Source organism: Marmota monax, unplaced genomic scaffold (assembly GCF_021218885.2).
Source record: "Marmota monax isolate L192 unplaced genomic scaffold, Marmota_monax_Labrador192_F-V1.1 WCK01_AAM20220418_F8-fsc00188, whole genome shotgun sequence".
NCBI classification, from domain to species: domain Eukaryota; kingdom Metazoa; phylum Chordata; class Mammalia; order Rodentia; family Sciuridae; genus Marmota; species Marmota monax.
Window position 1 is genome coordinate 3,039,224 of NW_026692655.1, and position 19,272 is coordinate 3,058,495.

Here is a 19,272-nt window from a genome sequence, read left to right on the forward strand (position 1 = left end):
TTTCTCAAAGGGTATTAGGGCTATTACAGCTGAGATATAACTCAGTGATAGAGTGCTTGCCTACCATGCATCAGGCCCTGGGTTCAATCCCCAGCATGGCAAAAATAAAAATAAAAAAGTAAATTAAAAAAAAAAAACTATAATTTTCCTCAGCCAGATTTCCCAGACCAACGCAAGGAAGGGGACTGAAAAACAGTACATCTTGAAATTAGAGGGTAGTGTATCTAGGATGAGGGTGAGGTGTGAGTTTTTTGTTTGTTTGTTTGTTTGTTTTTGGTTTTGGTACTGGGGATAAAACCCAGGGACATTTAAACACTGAACTGCATCTCCAATCCTTTTTAATTTTTAATTTTGAGACAGGGTCTTGCTAAGTTGCTTAGGGCCTCACTAAATTGCTTAGGCTGGCCTTTAACTTGCCATCCTTCTGCCTCAGTTTCCCAAGTCACTGGGATTGCAGGCAAGCACCACCATGCCCTGCAGGTGTCTGAGTTTTTAATAAGCTCTCCAAACAGTTCTGTAGAAGAGAGATCTTTTTTAAAAAAACTACTTAGACTGAACCTCTGGCAGGGAATATCAAAGGACACAGTGACCCTACTGCTATGCCTAGATGTGTTTGTGTGTGTGTTTGGAGTTCCAGGCCGGCTTATTTCTCTGTAAGTGCCCTAAAGCACTCCTACCTTCATCTGCCTCCACCTCATGGAAGTCCTCCTCATGTCTGTTACTGCATTTCTCCATCTTTCTGAGCACACTTGCCTTAGTCTTTATCTCTGCCTGTACATTCTTATCCTCCTGCTTTTGTACATATGTTCTGCCTTTGCCTCTCTCCCTCCCAATTTGCCCATCTTTGCTCAGTATTACCTTCTTCCAGAGCCTCCCTTCTTTAAAAACATCCCCCACCCAGCTCTTTCTGAATTAAGGACCCTTTCCCTTCTGCTAGGACACAGATCCTGTAACACTGCCTTATCATCTCGGCCTGCTAAGCTAGGTCTTTACCATCACTGCATCTAGGATGATGGCTGGCACAGTGCTGGCCCCTGGCAGGCTCTCAGCACGTGTCTGTCTTATTCACTGCAGTGTCCTTGCTTTGTGTTCCCTAACACAAGCATATATGAAGTAGGCGACCTAAAAATGGCCAACAATAGATGGAGGCTAGCGCTGCATCAGTCTCACCCCTTTTTTTTCAAACGTGGCAGGTGGCCCAAGATCCTCGCTCCCCGGAAGAAGGCGGCACCGCAGGCTGACTGCCGGCCTCTCCCAGCCCTCCGGGCGGGAGGGGCGTGGTTTAGCCCGAGCCCAGCCCAGAGGGCGGAGCCTACCCCGCAGTCGGGCCTGGGAAGGGAGGGGTCTAAATCGAGGCCAGCCCAGGGGCGGGGCCTAGCCGATGGCCGGACCCCCCCGAGGGGTGGGGTCTCCACGCACGCACTCCCGGAAGCGAAGCCGAGCCCGCCCTCCAGTCCCGAAGAGGCGTTGCCTTTGTCGCCGCTCCCGCCGCAGCCACCGCCACTGCCGCCGCCACCTCGGACGCAGTCGCTGCCGATTCAGTCATGCCGGTAAGTGGCCGCGCACCTCCCGCGGTCCTCGGCCTGCGCCTCGGTGCCCCGCCACTTGACCAGATGTTGCTTTTAAGGGACTCAAGCCGAGACGGGAGCTACTATTGTCCCACTGCTTACCCCTCCCCACTCACCCTTTGGCTTTTGCGACCCTCCAGAAAATAGGATCCGAAGGAAGTTTAGAAGCCAGGCTTCGCGAAGACTCCAGGACTTACCAGCCCAAACCTTCCCTGCATATGTGGGGAAACAGACCCGGAGAGTGGGCAGAGAGCCGGAACGGGGACCTAGTTTCTGCGCCTTCCCGCTGGGGATCCCTTGCTATTGGAGCTGAACCGATAGAGCGGTGGGGTGGCGCTGAGCAAATGGGTGGCCCCGGCTGTTTCCTCCTGGACAGCGCTGTTTTTCAGAGGTTCATGTTTTTCTTCTCTTCCCCTGCCCTTTCCGGCCTACTTCCAGGTCATTAAATGAACAGGGTAACACTAAATGAAGAGGGTGTTTTTTACAAAAAGAAAAAAAAAGCCCAGTAACTTGTTTAAGCTCCTGGCAGGAGTTAGGTAGAACCATGCTTTAAGTCCCTTATCTCAGGCTCCCCTTCTCTCCTGGCCATACCACACCGCCTGGAAAATGCTGGGCAAAAGCTGTCATACCGGCTTGGATCCCAGCTGCATTCCTGAGATGCTGGTTGGAGTAATGAAGTGTTTAGCAATTTCCTCCAGGGTGCTAAGTTCATAAGTCTGTGACACGAAGGTACCCGGAGATATCCCACAGTTGTCCCGTGTCTTAGCAGCCTATCTTTTGGGAGTTGACAGGTGAGCCTGAGGTTGCTGAGCAAAGTCTTAAACATATCAGGTATCATTTGGTGTTCCCAGTTACCTTGAGACAAATCCTTACAAAATTTACACAAAGTATGGACAAAGAACCTGATAGAATGAGCCTTACCAGTTTGGCAAGTCCTCCTGTGGCCCAGTTAGAGGAGAGTCTTAATCACCCATGAACTGAAAGAGCAGAGGCCCCAGGGTTTTTGTGGAGGCTAGCAGTGAGGGAAAGGTGGGTTGAGGAAAACTGTATTTTGTTTCCACTTCTGGGGATTTTGAGTAGATGGTTGGACTAAGGAGGGCACTTGGCACCATATTCCAAGATGAACAACTGAAGGAAGGAGGGGATTAGTCAAGGATGATGTGATACCTGAGAGGGTTCTTAGCAAAAGTTGATAGCACGGGGCCTAGAAAATCTGTGCCCTGGCTTGCCAACTGAGTGATCTCAAGCAAGTTGCTTCCTCTTTCTATTCCTTGATTTTTTCATTTGTAAAATAGGGGTTAAACTGACTTCACAACTGGGTTTGGTGGTATACCCCAGTAATCCCAGTGTTTTGGGAGTCTGAGGCAGGAGGGTTGTAAGTTCAAGGCCAGCTTTAGCAATTTAGCAAGACCCTCAACAACTTAGTAAGATCCGGTCTCAAAATAAAAAAAAGGACCAGGGGAATATAGCTCATGTCTTGAGTTTAATCCTTGGTGAAAAAAAAAAAAAGAAAAAGTAAGTTGTGGAATTCTTTAATGGACTCTCAGAACTGGAAGTCCCCTCCTAGAAAAGGAATCTTTTTCACATATTTAGGACATTTTGTCCTTGAAAACCCTGGTAGTTGGGAGTATACTAATATTTGAGTGCCCACTATACGCCAGGCATTGTTCTGAATACTTTACATGCATGACCTTGTTTATTCCTCACAATAGTCCCTCAAGGCAGGTACTACTATTATCTCTTCTTATAGCTCAGGAAACTGAGGTTGAGCTTAGGCCTGGACTGGTCAGTATCCAAAAGTCAGCTCCTAACTGCTGAGACCCATTTTATTTTTATATTTATTTATTTTAAGAGAGAGAGAAATGTTTTTAATATTTTTTAGTTTTCGGTGGACACACATCTTTATTATATTTTTATGTGGTGCTGAGGTTCGAACCCAGCACCCCGCACATACCAGGCGAGAGCGCTACCGCTTGAGCCACATCCCCAGACCCATTTTAAATGGGGGTGAAATCTGCCTATCTACAGTTCTACCCAACTCTTATGTAGGTCCAACTTGTCCTGGACCTACATAAGAGTCGTTATACCGGGCTTGGTGGCACATGCATTTAATCCTAACAACTTGGGAGGCTGAGGAAGAAGGATGGCAAGTTCAAGATCAGCTTGGGCAATTTAGGGAGACCCTATCTTGAAAAAACTAAAAAAAGGGCTGGTGTTGCAGCTTAGTGGTGGAATACCCTGGGTTTAATTCCACCACACACACAAAAAAATTACTTTTTCTTGTGTATTAGATGTCAATGACTATGCTATATATTTTATTGTGTTTTCCAGTTAATACTAACAGTAGTCCAATAAGGTCAGTTTTTCTTGTTTGTTTGGTATTGGGAATTGAACCCAGGCCACTGAACTGCATCCCCAGCCTTTTTTGGGGTGGGTATTGGGGATTGAACTCAGGGGCACTCAACCACTGAGCAACATCGCCAGCCCTATTTTGAATTTTATTTAGACAGGGTCTCACTGAGTTGCTTAGCACCTCGCTTTTGCTGAGGCTGGCTTTGAACTTGCGAGTCTCCTCTCTCAGCCTCCAGAGCCACTGGAATTATAGGCATGTGCCACCATGCCTGGTGATCCTCAGACTTTTTTAAAGTTGTTTTTTTTTTTATTTTAGAGACAAGGTCTTACTAAACTGGCTTTGAACTTGTGATCCTCTGCATCAGCCTCCTGAGTCACTGGGATTAGAGGCATGTACATGCCACAATGCTTGACTGAATTTACTTACTTTTTATTTTTATTTATTTTTTGGTATCAAGTATTGAACCCAGGGGCGCATAACTACTGAGGCACATCCCCAGCCATTTTTTAATTTTTTATTTTGAGACAAAGTCTCACTAAGTAGCTAAGGGCCTAGCTAAATTGCTGAGGCTGGCTTTGAACTTGCAATCCTCCTGCCTCAGCCTCCCAAACTGCTGATATTACAGGCATGCACACTGCGCCTAGAGAATTTATTTACTTTTTAAAGGACCTGTTTTGTAAGTGACAAGGCAAAAGGCCCTGAAAAGTTGGAACTGCCCAGAGTCAAGCATCTGCTGGTGCAGTGAGTCCTTGACATTTTCCTATAAAGAATGGATTATTTGCCAAGCTTGGTGATGCGCGTCTGTAATCTCAGTAGTTTGGAGGCTGAGTCAGGAGGATCAAGAGTTCAAAGCCAGCCTCAGCAAAAGTGAGGCACTAATTAACTCAGTGAGACCCTATCTCTAAATAAAAATACAAAACAGGGATGGGGATGTGGCTCAGTGGTCAAGTGCCCCTGAGTTCAATCTCTGGTGCAAAAAAAAAAAAGAATGGATTACTCTATCCATTAACCTGACTTTCTGTTACCCTCAAATTTAGTTTTGCAATTCAAGGGTGGAACAGTAGAGCACTGAACTGTAATGCTTGCTGTCCAGAAGCAAGCCAAAAGCCACCTCCTGTGGCTTCTGACCTTTGCTTTCTGACCTTTGAAAGGAAACCTGTTCCCTGTGGTCAGCAGCAGAAAGCTTCAGATATCTGGTGACTTTAGATCATAGGGCAACAGAAAATTGTGCTTTTTAACAATGTGTTCCCATTTTAGAGATTTGAGGTGGGTGGCTGTGCACTTTGCTTTTCTAGAACCAACAAAATTTCCCTGGGTTCATATCCTGACCTCAATGATTATTTACCCAAGACTGGGCACCTTAGTGAAACCTTGGAAACTTGACTTTCCTCTTGAGTAAAATTATTTGAATAGCTCCCTTTCAGGCTAGAAAGATACTGTATAAAGAGAATTGACATAGTAGGCATTCAAGAGATTTAGCTCTTATATTAATCTTGGAAATTCTTAAAAGCTTGAGCTCAGTATACAGCTGCAAACCACGGATGATTTTTGATTCTCTTGGTTATACTGGATCAAGACTCAGCAAACCTTTTTTTAAAGGGCTAGCTAGTATGTACTTTAGGCTTTACAAACAATATGATCTCTGTTACAGTGACTAAACTCTGCTGTTCTAGTGCAAAACTAAACAAACAAGTTTGGCTGTGTTCCACAAAAACTTTTATTTGTAAAACCAAATCACAAGCAGGTTGCCTATCCATGTTCTTGAGCATCATTCAGACTGTAATATGGATAGTGACCTGGGTGTCTTATTAAAATGAGGACTTTGATTTAGGAGGTCTGGTGTGGGACATAAGAGTCTGCATTTCTGACAAGCTTTCAGATGATGCTGATCCTGTTGGTCTTGAGGACCATACTTTAAACATAAGATTTTGGAATATCCATTATAACCTTTCCAGAACTTGTTGTTGAATAGTCGTGAAACAAACTGAAGGAATCAGAATATGTTTAACTAGAAGAAGAGAAAAACTGACCATTTTCTTTAAAGTAGGTTCCATAGCTTTGGCCTCAGTGAGGGGTAGTGGTGTACTGGTCATGAAGGTAAAAGAATCCAGTTCTGGAAAATCAAGCTGCTTAACTCTTGGAGTCAGTATCCTCCGTGGACCGTGAGGATGATCTAGATGCAAATATGTTTAGAGACTTTTCCAATTTCCTCAGGTGGGGAGTTTTGCCTCCATGTCTATCCCCAGAAGGTTAATAATGGAGAGTCCCACCCCAGATCTACCCAGCCAGTTGAGGCAGGTGCCTGCAGAGGTATACTTTCCACAAGTTCCCCAAGTGATTCTTACATTGAAGTTGAGAAAATTGAGTGGGCTAATACCCTTTTGGTATAGAAAAGAGAACTGGAGCCATGTGGGGCAGGGATTGCAGGATATATTGCTATATTCAGAATTCCAATTGAGTTACAAATTGAGCATCCCCAAAGGTGTGGTGGCCCATGCATGTAATCCTAGTGACTCTGAAGGCTGAGATACAAGGATTGCAAGTTTGAGGCCAGCTTCAGCTACTTAATGTGGCCCTAAACAATTTAGTGAGACCCTGTCTCATAATAAAAAATTAAAAGAGCTGGGGATGTAACTGAGTGGTAAAGGTTCAACCCCCAATACCAAAACAACCAAAAAACCAAGTTGAGCAAACCTTGTCAGAAAATCTGAAGTCCAAAATGCTCCAAAACCCAAAATTTTTGAGTGATGATATGCCACAAGTGGAAAATTCCACACCTGAGTTTATGTGTAGGTCACAGTCATAACACAGTCTAAAAATATTGCATAAGATTATATTCAGCCGGGCTGGGGATGTGGCTCAAGTGGTAGCGCGCTCGCCTGGCATGCGTGTGGCCCGGGTTCGATCCCCAGCACCACATACAAACAAAGATGTTGTGTCTGCTGAGAACTAAAAAATAAATATTAAAAAAATTCTCTTTAAAAAAAAAAAAAAGATTATATTCAGCCTATGTGTACAAAATATAATGACATATAAATAGATTTTGTGTTTAGACTTGTGTTCATCCCCAAGATATCTCATTATATGTATGCAAATATTCCAGAATCTGAAAAAAATCAGAAATCTAAAACACTTTGGGTCCCAAGCATTTCAGATACTTGACCTGTAGTAGATTTGAAATATTTTGATATGCGTCATGAAAAAGGTAAACATTGGTTTTGTTTATTTGTTTGCTAAGCTGGAGATCCAACCCAGGGCCTTGAGTATGCTATGTAAGTGTTTTACCACTGAGCTATATCCCAACCCTAGACATTGTTTTATTTTGGTGCTGGAGATTGAACCCAGGGGCACTTAACCATTGAGGCACATCCCCAGCCTGTTTTTTATTTTTTTATTCTGAGTCAGGGACTTGCTAAGTTGCTTAGGGCCTCACTAAATTGCCGAGGCTGGCTTTAAACTTTAGATCTTCCTGCCTCAGTCTCCTGAGCCACTGACATTATAGGCACACACCACCGTGACCAACCTAGATGATGTTTTTTGAAGGGAAAGAGAAGAGAGAAATGGAAGGAATTATTTATAATAATTTAATAATTAACATTTTTTACATAAAGGAACCCAGTACTGGGCTCTAATCTCTAGATTACTAATGGATTAGTTACCTACTGCTCTTTATTATTTATCCCCAAACATGTTTTGGGTAGTTACGTGGTTTTAAGAGTCAGGAATCTGGGGCTGGGGATGTGGCTCAAGCGGTAGCGTGCTCGCCTGGCGTGCGTGCGGCCCGGGTTCGATCCTCAGCACCGCATACAAACAAAGATGTTGTGTCCGCCGAAAACTAAAATAAATAAATAAATATTTAAAAAAAAAAAAAAAAAAAAAAAAGAGTCAGGAATCTGGGAGCAGCTTAGCTGAGTGGTTCAAGTGCAAGGTCTCTAATGAAAGTGCATTGAAGATGTTGTCTGAGGCAGCAGTCATCTGAAGGCTCGACTGGTGCTGAAGAATCTACTTCCAGGATGGTGCACTCACTTTGTAGCTAGAGGATTCAGTTTCTCACCTTGTAGACCTCTATTTGCTTGAGTGCCCTTATAATGTGACAACTAGCTTTTTCTAGAATGAGCAATCCCAGAAACAGCAGGGCAGAAGCTACAGTGTCTTTTTATGGCATTGTGATAGGCTCAGAAGTCATATAATATTGCTTCAGCCATATTCTATTTGACACACAGTCCAACCCAAGATGTTGTGAAATGGGACTGCTCAAGGGGATAAATACCAGGAGTCAGAGAAGATTGAGGCCATGTTGGATGTTAGCTACCATGATTAAAATCCTCTGTTCATCCCATGCACTTACCTGGAGAGAACTGTTATCTATCTGTGTTTGGAAACCAAGCCATAGGGGAGTTAGGTAACTTACTTTTGGCCATAGAACTAGAAGTGTCAAAGCTAGTATCTGAAGCCAGAACTGTCTGATTCCAGATGTTCTCATTTCTAGAGATTTTAAAGTAAGTGTTGGTATAAATAATCCTTATCCGAAAGCAAAGGACCCAGAAGTTGTCAACCAGCCATGTCAGTCATCCATTTACTCAACAAAATGCATTAAGCACCTGCTCTGTGCCAGGTACTGTTTCAGATATTGTGATTGCAACAGTGTGAACAAAACCCCTATCTCCTGAGAACCTGCCTTTCGACATTGATCACCACCTATCAGTATCACCTGGAATGCTCACTAGACATAACAGATGTCCCAGCCCAGGCCTTCTGATTAGAACCTGTGGTTCTTGTAAACTCCCAGTTGACTCAAATACAGAAAACAATTTTCTGTGGCATAAATGGGCCCATTACTGAGTACAGGGGCACATCCATGCCAGAGTTCTTGATGATCTGAGACAAAGTTCACAGCTAATTAATTGAAGGTAGAACTGTGAAAAAAAAAAAATTTTTTTTTTTTTTTTAAACTAGCTTTCCAGGTGATCCTATTCATGTGTACCAGACCCTGGTAGAGGATTTACGGGGAATATTTCATTTAGTACAACCTGTGACGTGTAGAAACCCTTATTCCACTTTACAGTTGGAGAGACTGGGGCTCAGAAACAGGCTCCCAAGGAGCCCCATACCACCCAGGCCTTGCCCAACCTCTGCACTCTGTTGGGATCTGAGTAGCCTGCCTGCTGTTACAGAGTGTAGGTCCCTGCAGGGCTTGACTCATTGTCCCCCTTTGTTTCAGAAGCACGAGTTCTCTGTGGACATGACCTGTGAAGGATGCGCTGAAGCTGTCTCCCGAGTCCTCAACAAGCTGGGCGGTGAGTGAGTCGCCGAGAATTGAGGGTGGGATGGAGGGACACAACTGAGGTCATGTTTGGATGCACATTGAGCAGGAGAGGCTTTAGTTTAAGCTGATGATAACAGTAAAACAAAATATATTGGGTACTTTTCATTTACTGAGTACTTCACTTAATAGCTTCTGTGGATCTCATCATTGAATCCTTTCTACAGCCATTTCCTGTAACTTTTTTGATTTGAAGTAGGAGGGAACTGAAGTTCAGAGAAGTTCAGTAACTTGGCTGGAATCAGAGACAGTGTCAGAGCTGGGATTTTGCCCCACAGTCCAGCTCTAGAGCCCTGGCATTGCTGGTTAATATGTTGGTGATCTCCATTGTGACAAGTTTTGCTGTATGACACATTTCAGTGTCATTTTCCATTAAGACTTTTAAAATGGTAACAAGTTTAGAAATTAATTTTGAACCTGTCATGTATAGAACTCTTAATGTATCTCCTTTGGACATGCTTAGAAAATCATTATTCTCCTTTAGCACCCCACTTCACAACTGGGGAAACTGAGGTCCAGAGAAGATTGAGAGCTGGCCCTAAGGTTCAATGAGGCAGTGACCAAGTTGCCATCAGAGGTCTGGTAATCTCGGGCTCAGCCAGTCTTCTAAGATTTTCTTTTTTCATCTTAATTAACTAATTTGTTGATTTATCTATCTATTTTGCAGTACTGGAATTGAACCCAGGGCTGCTCTACCACTGAGCTGCATCTCCAACCCCCTTCCTCCTTTTTTGAGATAGGATCTCACTATGTTGCCAAAGCAATTGAACTTGCAATTCTCCTACCTTAGCCTCTTAGTAGCTGAAATTATAAGTGTATACCACAGTGCCAGGCTAGAATTTTATTTTTTTAAACCCTAAATAATGATAATATTCAATTTTCCAGTTGCTTCCATGTGGATGTGATCTCATTAGCAGTCCTCTGAGTTGTACTTTCCTTCAGTGGAATGGGGATGTTGATACCAGTGCCAGGAGGGGAAGTGACTTGCCCAGAGGTCCCAGAGCAAGTTAGTGGCTGGCTTCAAGCTCTGTAACCTGGGATCCTAATCTGAAAAAATCCAAAACAGTGAAAAGAACTTGGCTGGGGATTTGCCACATGACTATTAGCTCTTCTCCCTGGGGCCTGGGTGTCCCTGCTATATTATGGAACTCCCCCCTTTTGTTTAATTTAAATAACAAGTATGTGGCTTAGGGACTGTGCCTGTTTTAGGTTGTCCAATACTACATATGGTCCTTACCCGTCATTGGATGGTCTGACCTCAAATCGTCAGCCTCCTGTCTTAGGTTGGAACCATTGTAATTGGATCTTACCCGTCTTTGACTACCGGCCCAACACACTCAGCCACACTTGTGGATAACGACCATAGTGGTTTTTACACAAACACCATAAATAATCTGCTACAAGCAGAAGGGGAGGATACAAAATGCCCCCAAGCCAATTGATGGCTCCAAGTAAGAAGCCCTTGGAAAAATTGTACCACAGATGACACTATCAGCAAAGATACCCTGGTACTACCACAATTCGTTGCATCAACAGATAGTTCACAAGGCATGTAAGTGACACAAAGTCCAGGTAAATCACAGTCTAGGTAAGTTCAAAGCCACCACCCGCTGGAAAGTCCCTGCTCGCACTCGCGGCCGAGCCGCGCCACTTCACGCAACCTCCAGTAATGATAAGTATTTAGTAGTAGCCTTTTGCTGCAATTTTTTTCCTGATAGTCCTTCCTCCTCTGAACCTTCTTCCTCTTTCTGACTAGAGTTCCTGGGCTTTTATCAACGTATACCCTAACTGTTCTTGGTTCCACTGGGGTGCCTCCTTCCCTTAGAATTTACTTAACACCCCTTCCATGTTTTCGTAACAAAGACAATACAACACACCAAGACAAAACAAGATAAAAACATACTGTATCAGTCCTCTCCATTTTCTCGAAATGGCCGTTCTTCTTCTCGCCTTATCTGCCTAGGGACAGCAGATTTGCTCCTGTCCTATCTAGGGACGGGCAGCTTTTCCTTGTCACTTACCCCGAGCGTCCCTGGGCTCCCACCATCTGCCGCAGTCTGGCTGGGCAAAATAACGGGGACAGGGGTGGGGGGGTTGGGCGAGTGACAAGGAACTTGTGAAGGTTGATACAGGAGGAGCCACTTTATTGTCGGACAGCAGAGGTATTTATACCTAAATCATTATACACAGCTTGTTTCAATTAACATCATCCAGATACATCAATCAGCCATCAAGGAATCCTCATCATCTTAATTACACACAGCTTAACTCAATTTACATAAATTAGATACAGCAGTCAGTCATTAAGGAATCTCCATTATCTTAATGGCTGGCGTTATTTCACAAACCACTCCCTCTGACAAAATGCCAGGCGCCATCTTGACTTGTTTACGAACCCTAACATGGAACCAGCAGCCTACATCAGTTTTTGCTCTGGGTACTTTAAAAATGAAACTGCAAGCTGGGTACAATGCTGCACACCTGTAATCCCAGCGATTCCAGACTGAGGCAGAGGATCACAAGTTCAAAGTCAGCCTCAACAATTTAGCAAGACTCTAAGCAATTTAGCAAGGTCCTGTCTCAAAATAAAAACAATAAAAAGGGTGGTGACTTAGCTCAGTGGTTGAACACCCTTGGGTTCAATCCCCACTACCAAATAAAAATGAAACTGTAAGCTGGAGTGGTGGCATATACCAGTAATCCATCAACTTGGGAGGCTGAGGCAGGAGGATCACAAGTTCAAATTCAGCCTATGCAACTTAGTAAGACCCTGTTTCAAAATTTTAAAAAAGGGCTTGGGATGTAGCTCAGGGGTAGAATGCCCTGGGTTTAATTCCCAGTACTGGGGGAAAAATGAAGAAGAAAAAGAAAGAAACTACATGGGATTCCCTCCTATATGCAGTAGCATGCTGTGGAGCAAGTCATGGGAGGGAGCAAGCTTTCTTTCTTGACAGCTCAGAGACATCTGCCCCAGAGCCTTCGCTTCCTGGAACACTGTTTGAAATCCACAGTGTTCATTAATCCCAGGCTTTCCTTCAGCTCTGTGATACCACCAAAATATTTATTCCAAAGATGAGGGGGAGACCATTCTGAACCAAAAAACAAAGATCCAGAGTGTGGCAAGTACACATAGCACTTTTTCCTTCCTGGGCATCCTTTATGTACAGACTTAGATTATGGCTAAACTCTGTACCCTGCCCTTCAGGCCTTTTGACTGGTGCCTGAGGATGAGCCCTGGTAGGTTTCTTTCCATCTTTCATTACAATGCTTATAGGATAGCATCTTGAGAAGACTCAAGAGAGTTTTCTGAATTGCTTAGGGCCCTAGAAGAGTAATCCTGGACCTGACAAGTCACAGACTAAAGGCATAGTTGAGGCTGAAAGCGCATCAGGGCTGGTCAATTCCAACCCCTTCATTTACAGATGGGGAAGCTGAGGCCTATAATGGGTGGGACCTGATATGGTCACCAAGCAAGTGAATGGTGATGCCAGGCCTAGAACCTACGAAGGGCATTTCCTGTGCATTTCTTTTGTCAAAATAAGACCTTCTAGGTCCTCCTATGTGCTCTTGGGGCTTTAAATTGGCCCAACCTTTTAGAAGGATTGTTTTTAATTTTTTTTGTTATTGGGGGGCAGTGCTGGGATTGAACAAGGAAGAGAATTTGTTAACATTCAATATTGCCAATCTATTGATTCACCATTTCTAGTCTCTAAATTCATGGCATGAAAACATTCTCATAAGTTTGCTAAGATATGTTCAGATGGATTTACTATAACAATATTGTGATAGCAGTGAAAAAAGTAGACATAACCTCAGTGTCCTTCAACCAGGGCACTGAGTAGTATACAGAATGTCCACACTATGGAAAGACTGTGTAGCTGTTTTAAAAAGAAAAAAAAAGAAGAATGAGGAACTGGGGGTATAGCTCAGTGGTAGAGTACATACTTAGCATGCTCAAGGCCTTAGGTTTGAATTCCCAGCACCACATTTTTTTGGTACCAGGGATTGAACTCGGGGTGCTCTACCACTGAACCACATCCCCACCCCTATTTTGTATTTTATTTAGAGAGAGGGTCTCACTGAGTTGCCTAGTGCCTCATTGTTGCTGAGGCTGGCTTTGAACTCGCAATCCTCTCACCTTAGCCTCCCGAACTGCTGGAATTACAGGTGTGCGCCACCATACCAGCCTCCAGCACCACATTTTAAGCAATTAATTAAAGGTCTGGGGATATAACTCAGTTGGTAGAGTGCTTGCCTTGCATGCACAAGGCCCTGGGTTCGATGCCCAGCACATACACAAAAAAAATAATAAAAAAATTAGAAGGAAGCCAGGTGCAGTGGTGCATGCCTGTAATCCCAGCAGCTCAGGAAGCTGAAGCAAGAGGATCGTAAGTTTAAAGCCAGCCTTAGCAACTTAGTGATACCCTGTTTCAAAATAAAAATAAGATAAAAAGAGCAAGGTTTGTAATTCAGTGGTAAGGTGCCCCTGGTACTCCCAAAAAAATGGGAAAAAGGAAAGAAAGAAAGAATAACTAAATAAATAAAATATCTTTATTTACATTTTTTATTTAAAAAAAAGTCTTAAGCCCTTGTCTAGAGCAGGGATTGAAAAATACAGACTGTGGCTCAAATCTATCCCTCTTCCCGTTTTGCAGTGGAGAATGTTATTAAAGTACAGTCAAGTACACAGACAAGAATATGTAAGTCTACATGTGGCCCACAATACCTAAAACATTTATATCTCTGCCCCTGTACAGTAAAGGAGTAAAGGTTTGCCTGTCCCTGGTCTTGAGGAAAGCAAAAGGTGATTTTAAGTAATAATTCAGGAACCTAAAATCTTTCTTGCTGTAACTGGGAGTGTCTTCCTTTCCCCACACCCCATTTCCTCTTCCTGCAGGGGTTGATTTTAACATTGATCTGCCGAACAAGAAGGTTTGCATTGAATCTGAGCACAGCATGGACACTCTGCTGGCGACACTGAATAAAACCGGAAAGGCTGTTTCCTACATTGGCCCCAAGTAACACAGGCTGACAGTGTGGACTGAAGAGGGCAGGTGAGTAAGGTTCCAGCACTTATTGAACAGACCTGCTCCTCACACTCTGGTCAGGGGTAATACAAGTTGAACATACCTTATTCAAAATGACTGGTATCAGAATTGTTTCAGAATTCAAAGTTTCCTGGTTTTAGAATATTTGCATAGGCTTTATTTTAGCATTTCTAATCAGAAAAATCTGAGATCCGAAACCTTTTTGAGAATCATGTTGGCACTCAAAAAATTTCCTATTCTGGAGCATTTTGGAACTCAAGATTTTCAGATTAGGAATGCTCAACCTATACCTTGGCCTTAGAGTTTGCATGGGGCAGGAGAGCGCCCTGGTTTATTTTTAACCCACTGTCTACTTTCTTTGGAATGGTTCCATATATTTCGTTTTTGTCTAATACAATTTACAAGTTTTGGGGATTCCCCACAGCCCCTTGTGAATAGGCAGATTTCTTTATTAGCACCCTTTTAGGATTTAAGGAGTATATTTCATGGTCAGCAGGGTTCAAGTTTGGAGTGCATGACCTTTGCCCAGACTGGTGCAAAAAGAGTAGCTCATCTAAGCTGGATCTTCCCTTTGGTTTTACATAACTCAGGGAGGCAGTAAGTGGCGATGTTGCAGCTCTCTTCACTCTGAAACTGGGGCAGCCTTTGCTCATCAATCTAACATTCCTTCCCATTGTGCACAGCCAGTCTTAGCAGAGTACTCCTGGCTGTCACTGACCATGTAGTGCATTTGATATATGAATAACAGTGGCTCTCTGATATGGTTCAGTGTCCTCACTGTAATTGAGAAAAATGAGCCCTGGAGAAGGAAGTTACTCAACCAGAGCCTTGCAGATGAGTGACAAAGGCAGAAAAGTCCAGTATCCTGAATCAGAGTTCTATAATGACTGTTATGGTAGCATTAACCCTCCAAATAGGTCCAGGGAGAGCTTCCCAGGCAGAGACCAGCTACTATCAACTGACAATTCGTGAGGGCCCCCCTGTGAGTATAGTCTACTTCCTTCCTAAAGGTGAACATTTGGAACCTAAGGCATGTTCCATTTATATGGTGACCTCACACGCAAGTCAAGAGATTTCAGATGCATCCATTTTCCTTATGTCATTTTTGTCCATGTCCATATAACCCATGTTCAGGAATGAGTACAGGATGAATAGTCAGGAGTCTGACATTCAAATTCCAGCTCTGCCCTCATATTTAACACTGACTTTAGGAACTTTTTTTTTTTCCCCAGTACTAGGGATTGAACCCAGGGGTGCTATATCAGTGAGCTACATACTCAATCCTTTGTATTTTTTATTTTGAGAAAGGGTCTTGCTAAGTTGCTGAGGCTGGCTTTGAGCTTATAATCCTCCTGCCTCCTCAGCTTCCTATGTAGCTAGGATTGCAAGCATGCACCACCACGCCTGGCTGACTTTTTGAACTTTTTATATACTTGACATTGGGTACTACTATCTGTAAAATGGGGCTAAAGCCTCCACCCTGCTTTTCTGCCTTGCAGGTTACTGTGCAATCCCTCTATGAAGGACTTCTATATAGGAGTAAAACACTAGCAGTTTCCCCATTCTGAGAAACACTGTTCTCACAGTTCCTTCATCCCTAGGCGCTTGTGGGGAGAATGAAGGGGGTGTTCAGGACTCTTCCATGTCTCCCAAAAGCCCTATATCATATTGGGCCTCCAAGTAAGATTGTATTTGCTCTATGTGCTCTGTGACATGAAGAAATGGAGGAAAGGTTGGGGGGAACCTCTTTCTCTTTCTGAGCTGTCTGTATACATGGGGAAGCCCAACACAGACACCTTGGATTGAAAACCTGGCATGGGCATGCAAGCATTTTTGACTAAAAAAGTAGTGCCTGCTATTTATAAATCATGTGTAGATTAATGTGAGTTTTTCTCATAGTAGCTTTTTTTTTAATTGAAGTAAAATTGACATGATATATAATTAACCATTTTAAAGTGTGCCATTCAGTGCATTTTTTTTCTCCTTTTACAATCTACAACCATTTCCTCTATCTAGTTTCAAAACTTTTTATTATCCTAGAAGAACACCCTAGGAATTACACAGTATGTAATTGGGGTCTAGTGTCTATCAACTTGGTGTAATGTTTTCAAGATTCATCCAAGTTGTATCTGTACTTCATTATTTTCTTGCCGAATAATTCTCAATTTTTATTTATTTTAGCTTCTTGTTGTTATAGGAGGCTTCCAACATTTATAAGTAGTGTAAAAAAAGTGAATCCCAAGTACCCATCACCCAGGTCCAACAGTTATCAGATCTCTGCCGTCACTGTTTTATCTGTGCTCCCCACCTGTTATTTCAAAGTGAATTCTAATCATCACATAATTTCATCTCTATATAGCTCAGTAACCATGTGTAGTATGGAAAAGCTTCCAAAGATTCAGATGTACAGCCAGGCGCATTGGCGCACTACTGTAATCCCCCAGCGGCTTGGGAGGTTGAGGCAGGAGGATAGTGACGTTCAAAGCCAACCTCAGCAAAAGTGAGGTACTAAGCAACTCAGTGAGACACTGTTAATACAAAACAGGGCTGGGGATGTGGCTCAGTGGTTGAGTGCCCCTGAGTTCAATCCCCAGAACCTACCCCCCACCACCCGCCCCAGAAAGATTCAGATACACAATATTCAGTAAGAATCACTGAACAGACAGGCTTTACCTCATACACACAAGGGACGTCCATCTTTAACATCAGTTTTAAGAGTCTCTCCAGTGATTGATTTGAGGCCAGATTTGGTAACCACAGAGATAGAATGTTCATTGGTTACAAAGTCACCTAGATTGTCTGGTTCTTGGTAGATAATTTGCTTGTGCTTCTGTTTTATTGCCTTTCTATCATAAACCAAAACAGGATAGGAAACTGGGGATCCCAGCAGCCTTGATAGTTCCCCAGAAGAGAGTCAGCAAGGTTAGTGAGTTCTGGCCAATCCAGGTATAACGGACTTGGTGGGTCCAGTGTGCAGGGCTGGATATGGGAATTCTAGATGTGCTCTGAACCCTGGTTTCCCACCTCACCCCCAAATGCTACCTCTTAGTGCAACCGTTACTGCTTTTGCAATGTTGCTATGTCCACAGTAGATGGCACCTTTGTTCCACCTAACTTTCAACTCTCCTAGGACGCTGATGTGGCTTCTACATGGACCTGGGATTTGGCAGTCCTGCTCACTGAAGGAGTTCCTGCAGAGACCCTCACTTGCCCTGCTTCTTCCTGCCTTCCCTGCAATAAAGTCATGCTGCTTTTGTTGGAGAAGTTGTCTCTTGCATTGTCTTGATGTTCTCTCTCATGTGCAGTCGTTGGTAGGCTTACTTACATGAAGTGTCCAGAGCTTCCTACTAGGAGTCTGGGACCCTGTGGATTCTGATTCTTTGCCATGTGATCTTTAGCAAGTCACTTCCTTTCTCTGGACCTCATTTGTAGAGGAAAGTTGTTGGACTAGGGGCTGGGGCTGTAGCTCAGTGGTAGAGCATTTACCTAGCATGTGTGAGGCACTGGGTTCGATCCTCAGCACCACATTAAAGTAAATAAATAAGTAAATGAAATAAAAGTATTGTGTCCATCTACAACTGAAAAAAAAAATTTTAAAAGATGTTGTACCAGATCAGTGATTTCCTTTCCTTTTTCTTTCTTTCTTTTTAAAAAATACTTTTAAATTCCATATTTTGAAAAACTAGTGGACCAAGTAAGTTGCAATTAAGAGATATCAAATGTTAAGGAGTCGGGATAATGGGAAGAGACTGTGGAAACAGGTTGCCTGGGGCAGAGCCCAAGTTTCAGTACCTTCCAGCTGGGCCATTTAACCTCAGTGTCTGCAGGTATAAAATGTGATAATAGGGCCGGAGCAACAGCAGCAGCAGCAGCTAGGCAGCGCAGCTTCGGAAGGCTTCCGCGCGCCGCGGCTCGCAGCACTCGCACGTGCTCCGCGCGCCGCCAGGATGCCCAAGAGGAAGGTCAGCTCGGCCGAAGGCGCGGCGAAGGAGGAGCCCAAGCGGAGGTCTGCCCGCCTGTCGGCTAAGCCTGCTCCTGCCAAGGCGGACGCCAAGCCTGGAAGGCGGCGGGCAAGGATAAATCATCAGACAAAAAAGTTCAAAAAGGGAAAAGGGGAGCAAAGGGAAAACAGGCTGAAGTGGCTAACCAGGAAACTAAAGAAGATTTACCTGCAGAAAATGGAGAAACGAAAAATGAGGAGAGTCCAGCTTCTGATGAAGCAGAAGAGAAAGAAGCCAAGTCTGATTAATCATACACCATGTCTTTTCAGTGGTCCCGTCTCCCTTCTTGTACAATCCAGAGGAATATTTTTATCAACTATTTTGTAAATGCAAGTTTTTTAGTAGCTCTAGAAACATTTTTAAAAAGGAGGGAATCCCACCTCATCCCATTTTTTAAGTGTAAATGATTTTTTTTTTAGAAGTGAAATCATTTGCTGGTTGTTTATTTTTGGGTACAACCAGAAAATAGTGGGATATTGAATTATGGGAGGCTTGGACTGTCTTTGGTATCAGCTTAACATTCCATAGGTGGGGGGTTAGTTTTATATCCTACAATACAAAGCATATTAAATGGCAGTTTGGAGTCACAGTATTGCATTTAATGTCTTGAATATTTTAAATTACTTCTATTCCTGTGTTTTTTAGTAGAATTGTTTCCTAAAGAAGACCACTACTGGATCATTGCTGTCAGAATCGTATGTACTCTGTAACATCTTTGGTTGTGGAAGTCTAGTTTTCCTAATATTTTTAATGTGCTGTGAAAGATGAAAAATTTGAGTATGTTGTGTGTGACAAAGTTTTGAATTAGTGGGACCTAAGTAATAACATTCAAAGATACTGGTACTTGATATTCTATTAAGGAAAAAATGCCTCCAAATTAAAAGCTGGAAAGTCACTGGAATAACTGAAAAAGAATCACAGTATAAAGCTTTTTAGATTTCTGGAAAAAAAAATGTGATAATAGCATCTATAGCAAATG

At 43.2% G+C, this 19,272-nt stretch overlaps 1 protein-coding gene and 1 pseudogene across 2 annotated transcripts; both read left to right on the forward strand.

Annotated features, from left to right (window-relative positions):
- The first annotated feature begins 1,392 nt into the window (after window positions 1-1,392).
- On the forward strand, window positions 1,393-17,556 carry Atox1 (antioxidant 1 copper chaperone). Of its 2 annotated transcripts, none has more exons than XM_046446412.2 (4): window positions 1,393-1,550; window positions 9,143-9,218; window positions 14,142-14,298; window positions 17,423-17,556. In XM_046446412.2, the coding sequence occupies exons 1-3, from the start codon at window positions 1,545-1,547 to the stop codon at window positions 14,264-14,266; spliced, it is 207 nt and encodes a 68-aa protein (XP_046302368.1). In that variant the 5' UTR covers window positions 1,393-1,544; the 3' UTR covers window positions 14,267-14,298; window positions 17,423-17,556. The 2 variants fall into 2 exon arrangements, with proteins under 2 accessions (XP_046302368.1, XP_046302369.1); XM_046446413.2 differs by having other exon boundaries at window positions 1,447-1,550; window positions 9,146-9,218.
- A 569-nt stretch (window positions 17,557-18,125) lies between these two features.
- LOC124093848 (non-histone chromosomal protein HMG-14-like) lies at window positions 18,126-18,882 on the forward strand (annotated as a pseudogene).
- Window positions 18,883-19,272: the final 390 nt, after the last annotated feature.

Coding starts and splice junctions, on each gene's coding strand:
- Atox1 (XM_046446412.2), top strand. Junction 9,219..14,141: donor AGTCCTCAACAAGCTGGGCG/GTGAGTGAGTCG, acceptor CTCTTCCTGCAG/GGGTTGATTTTAACATTGAT.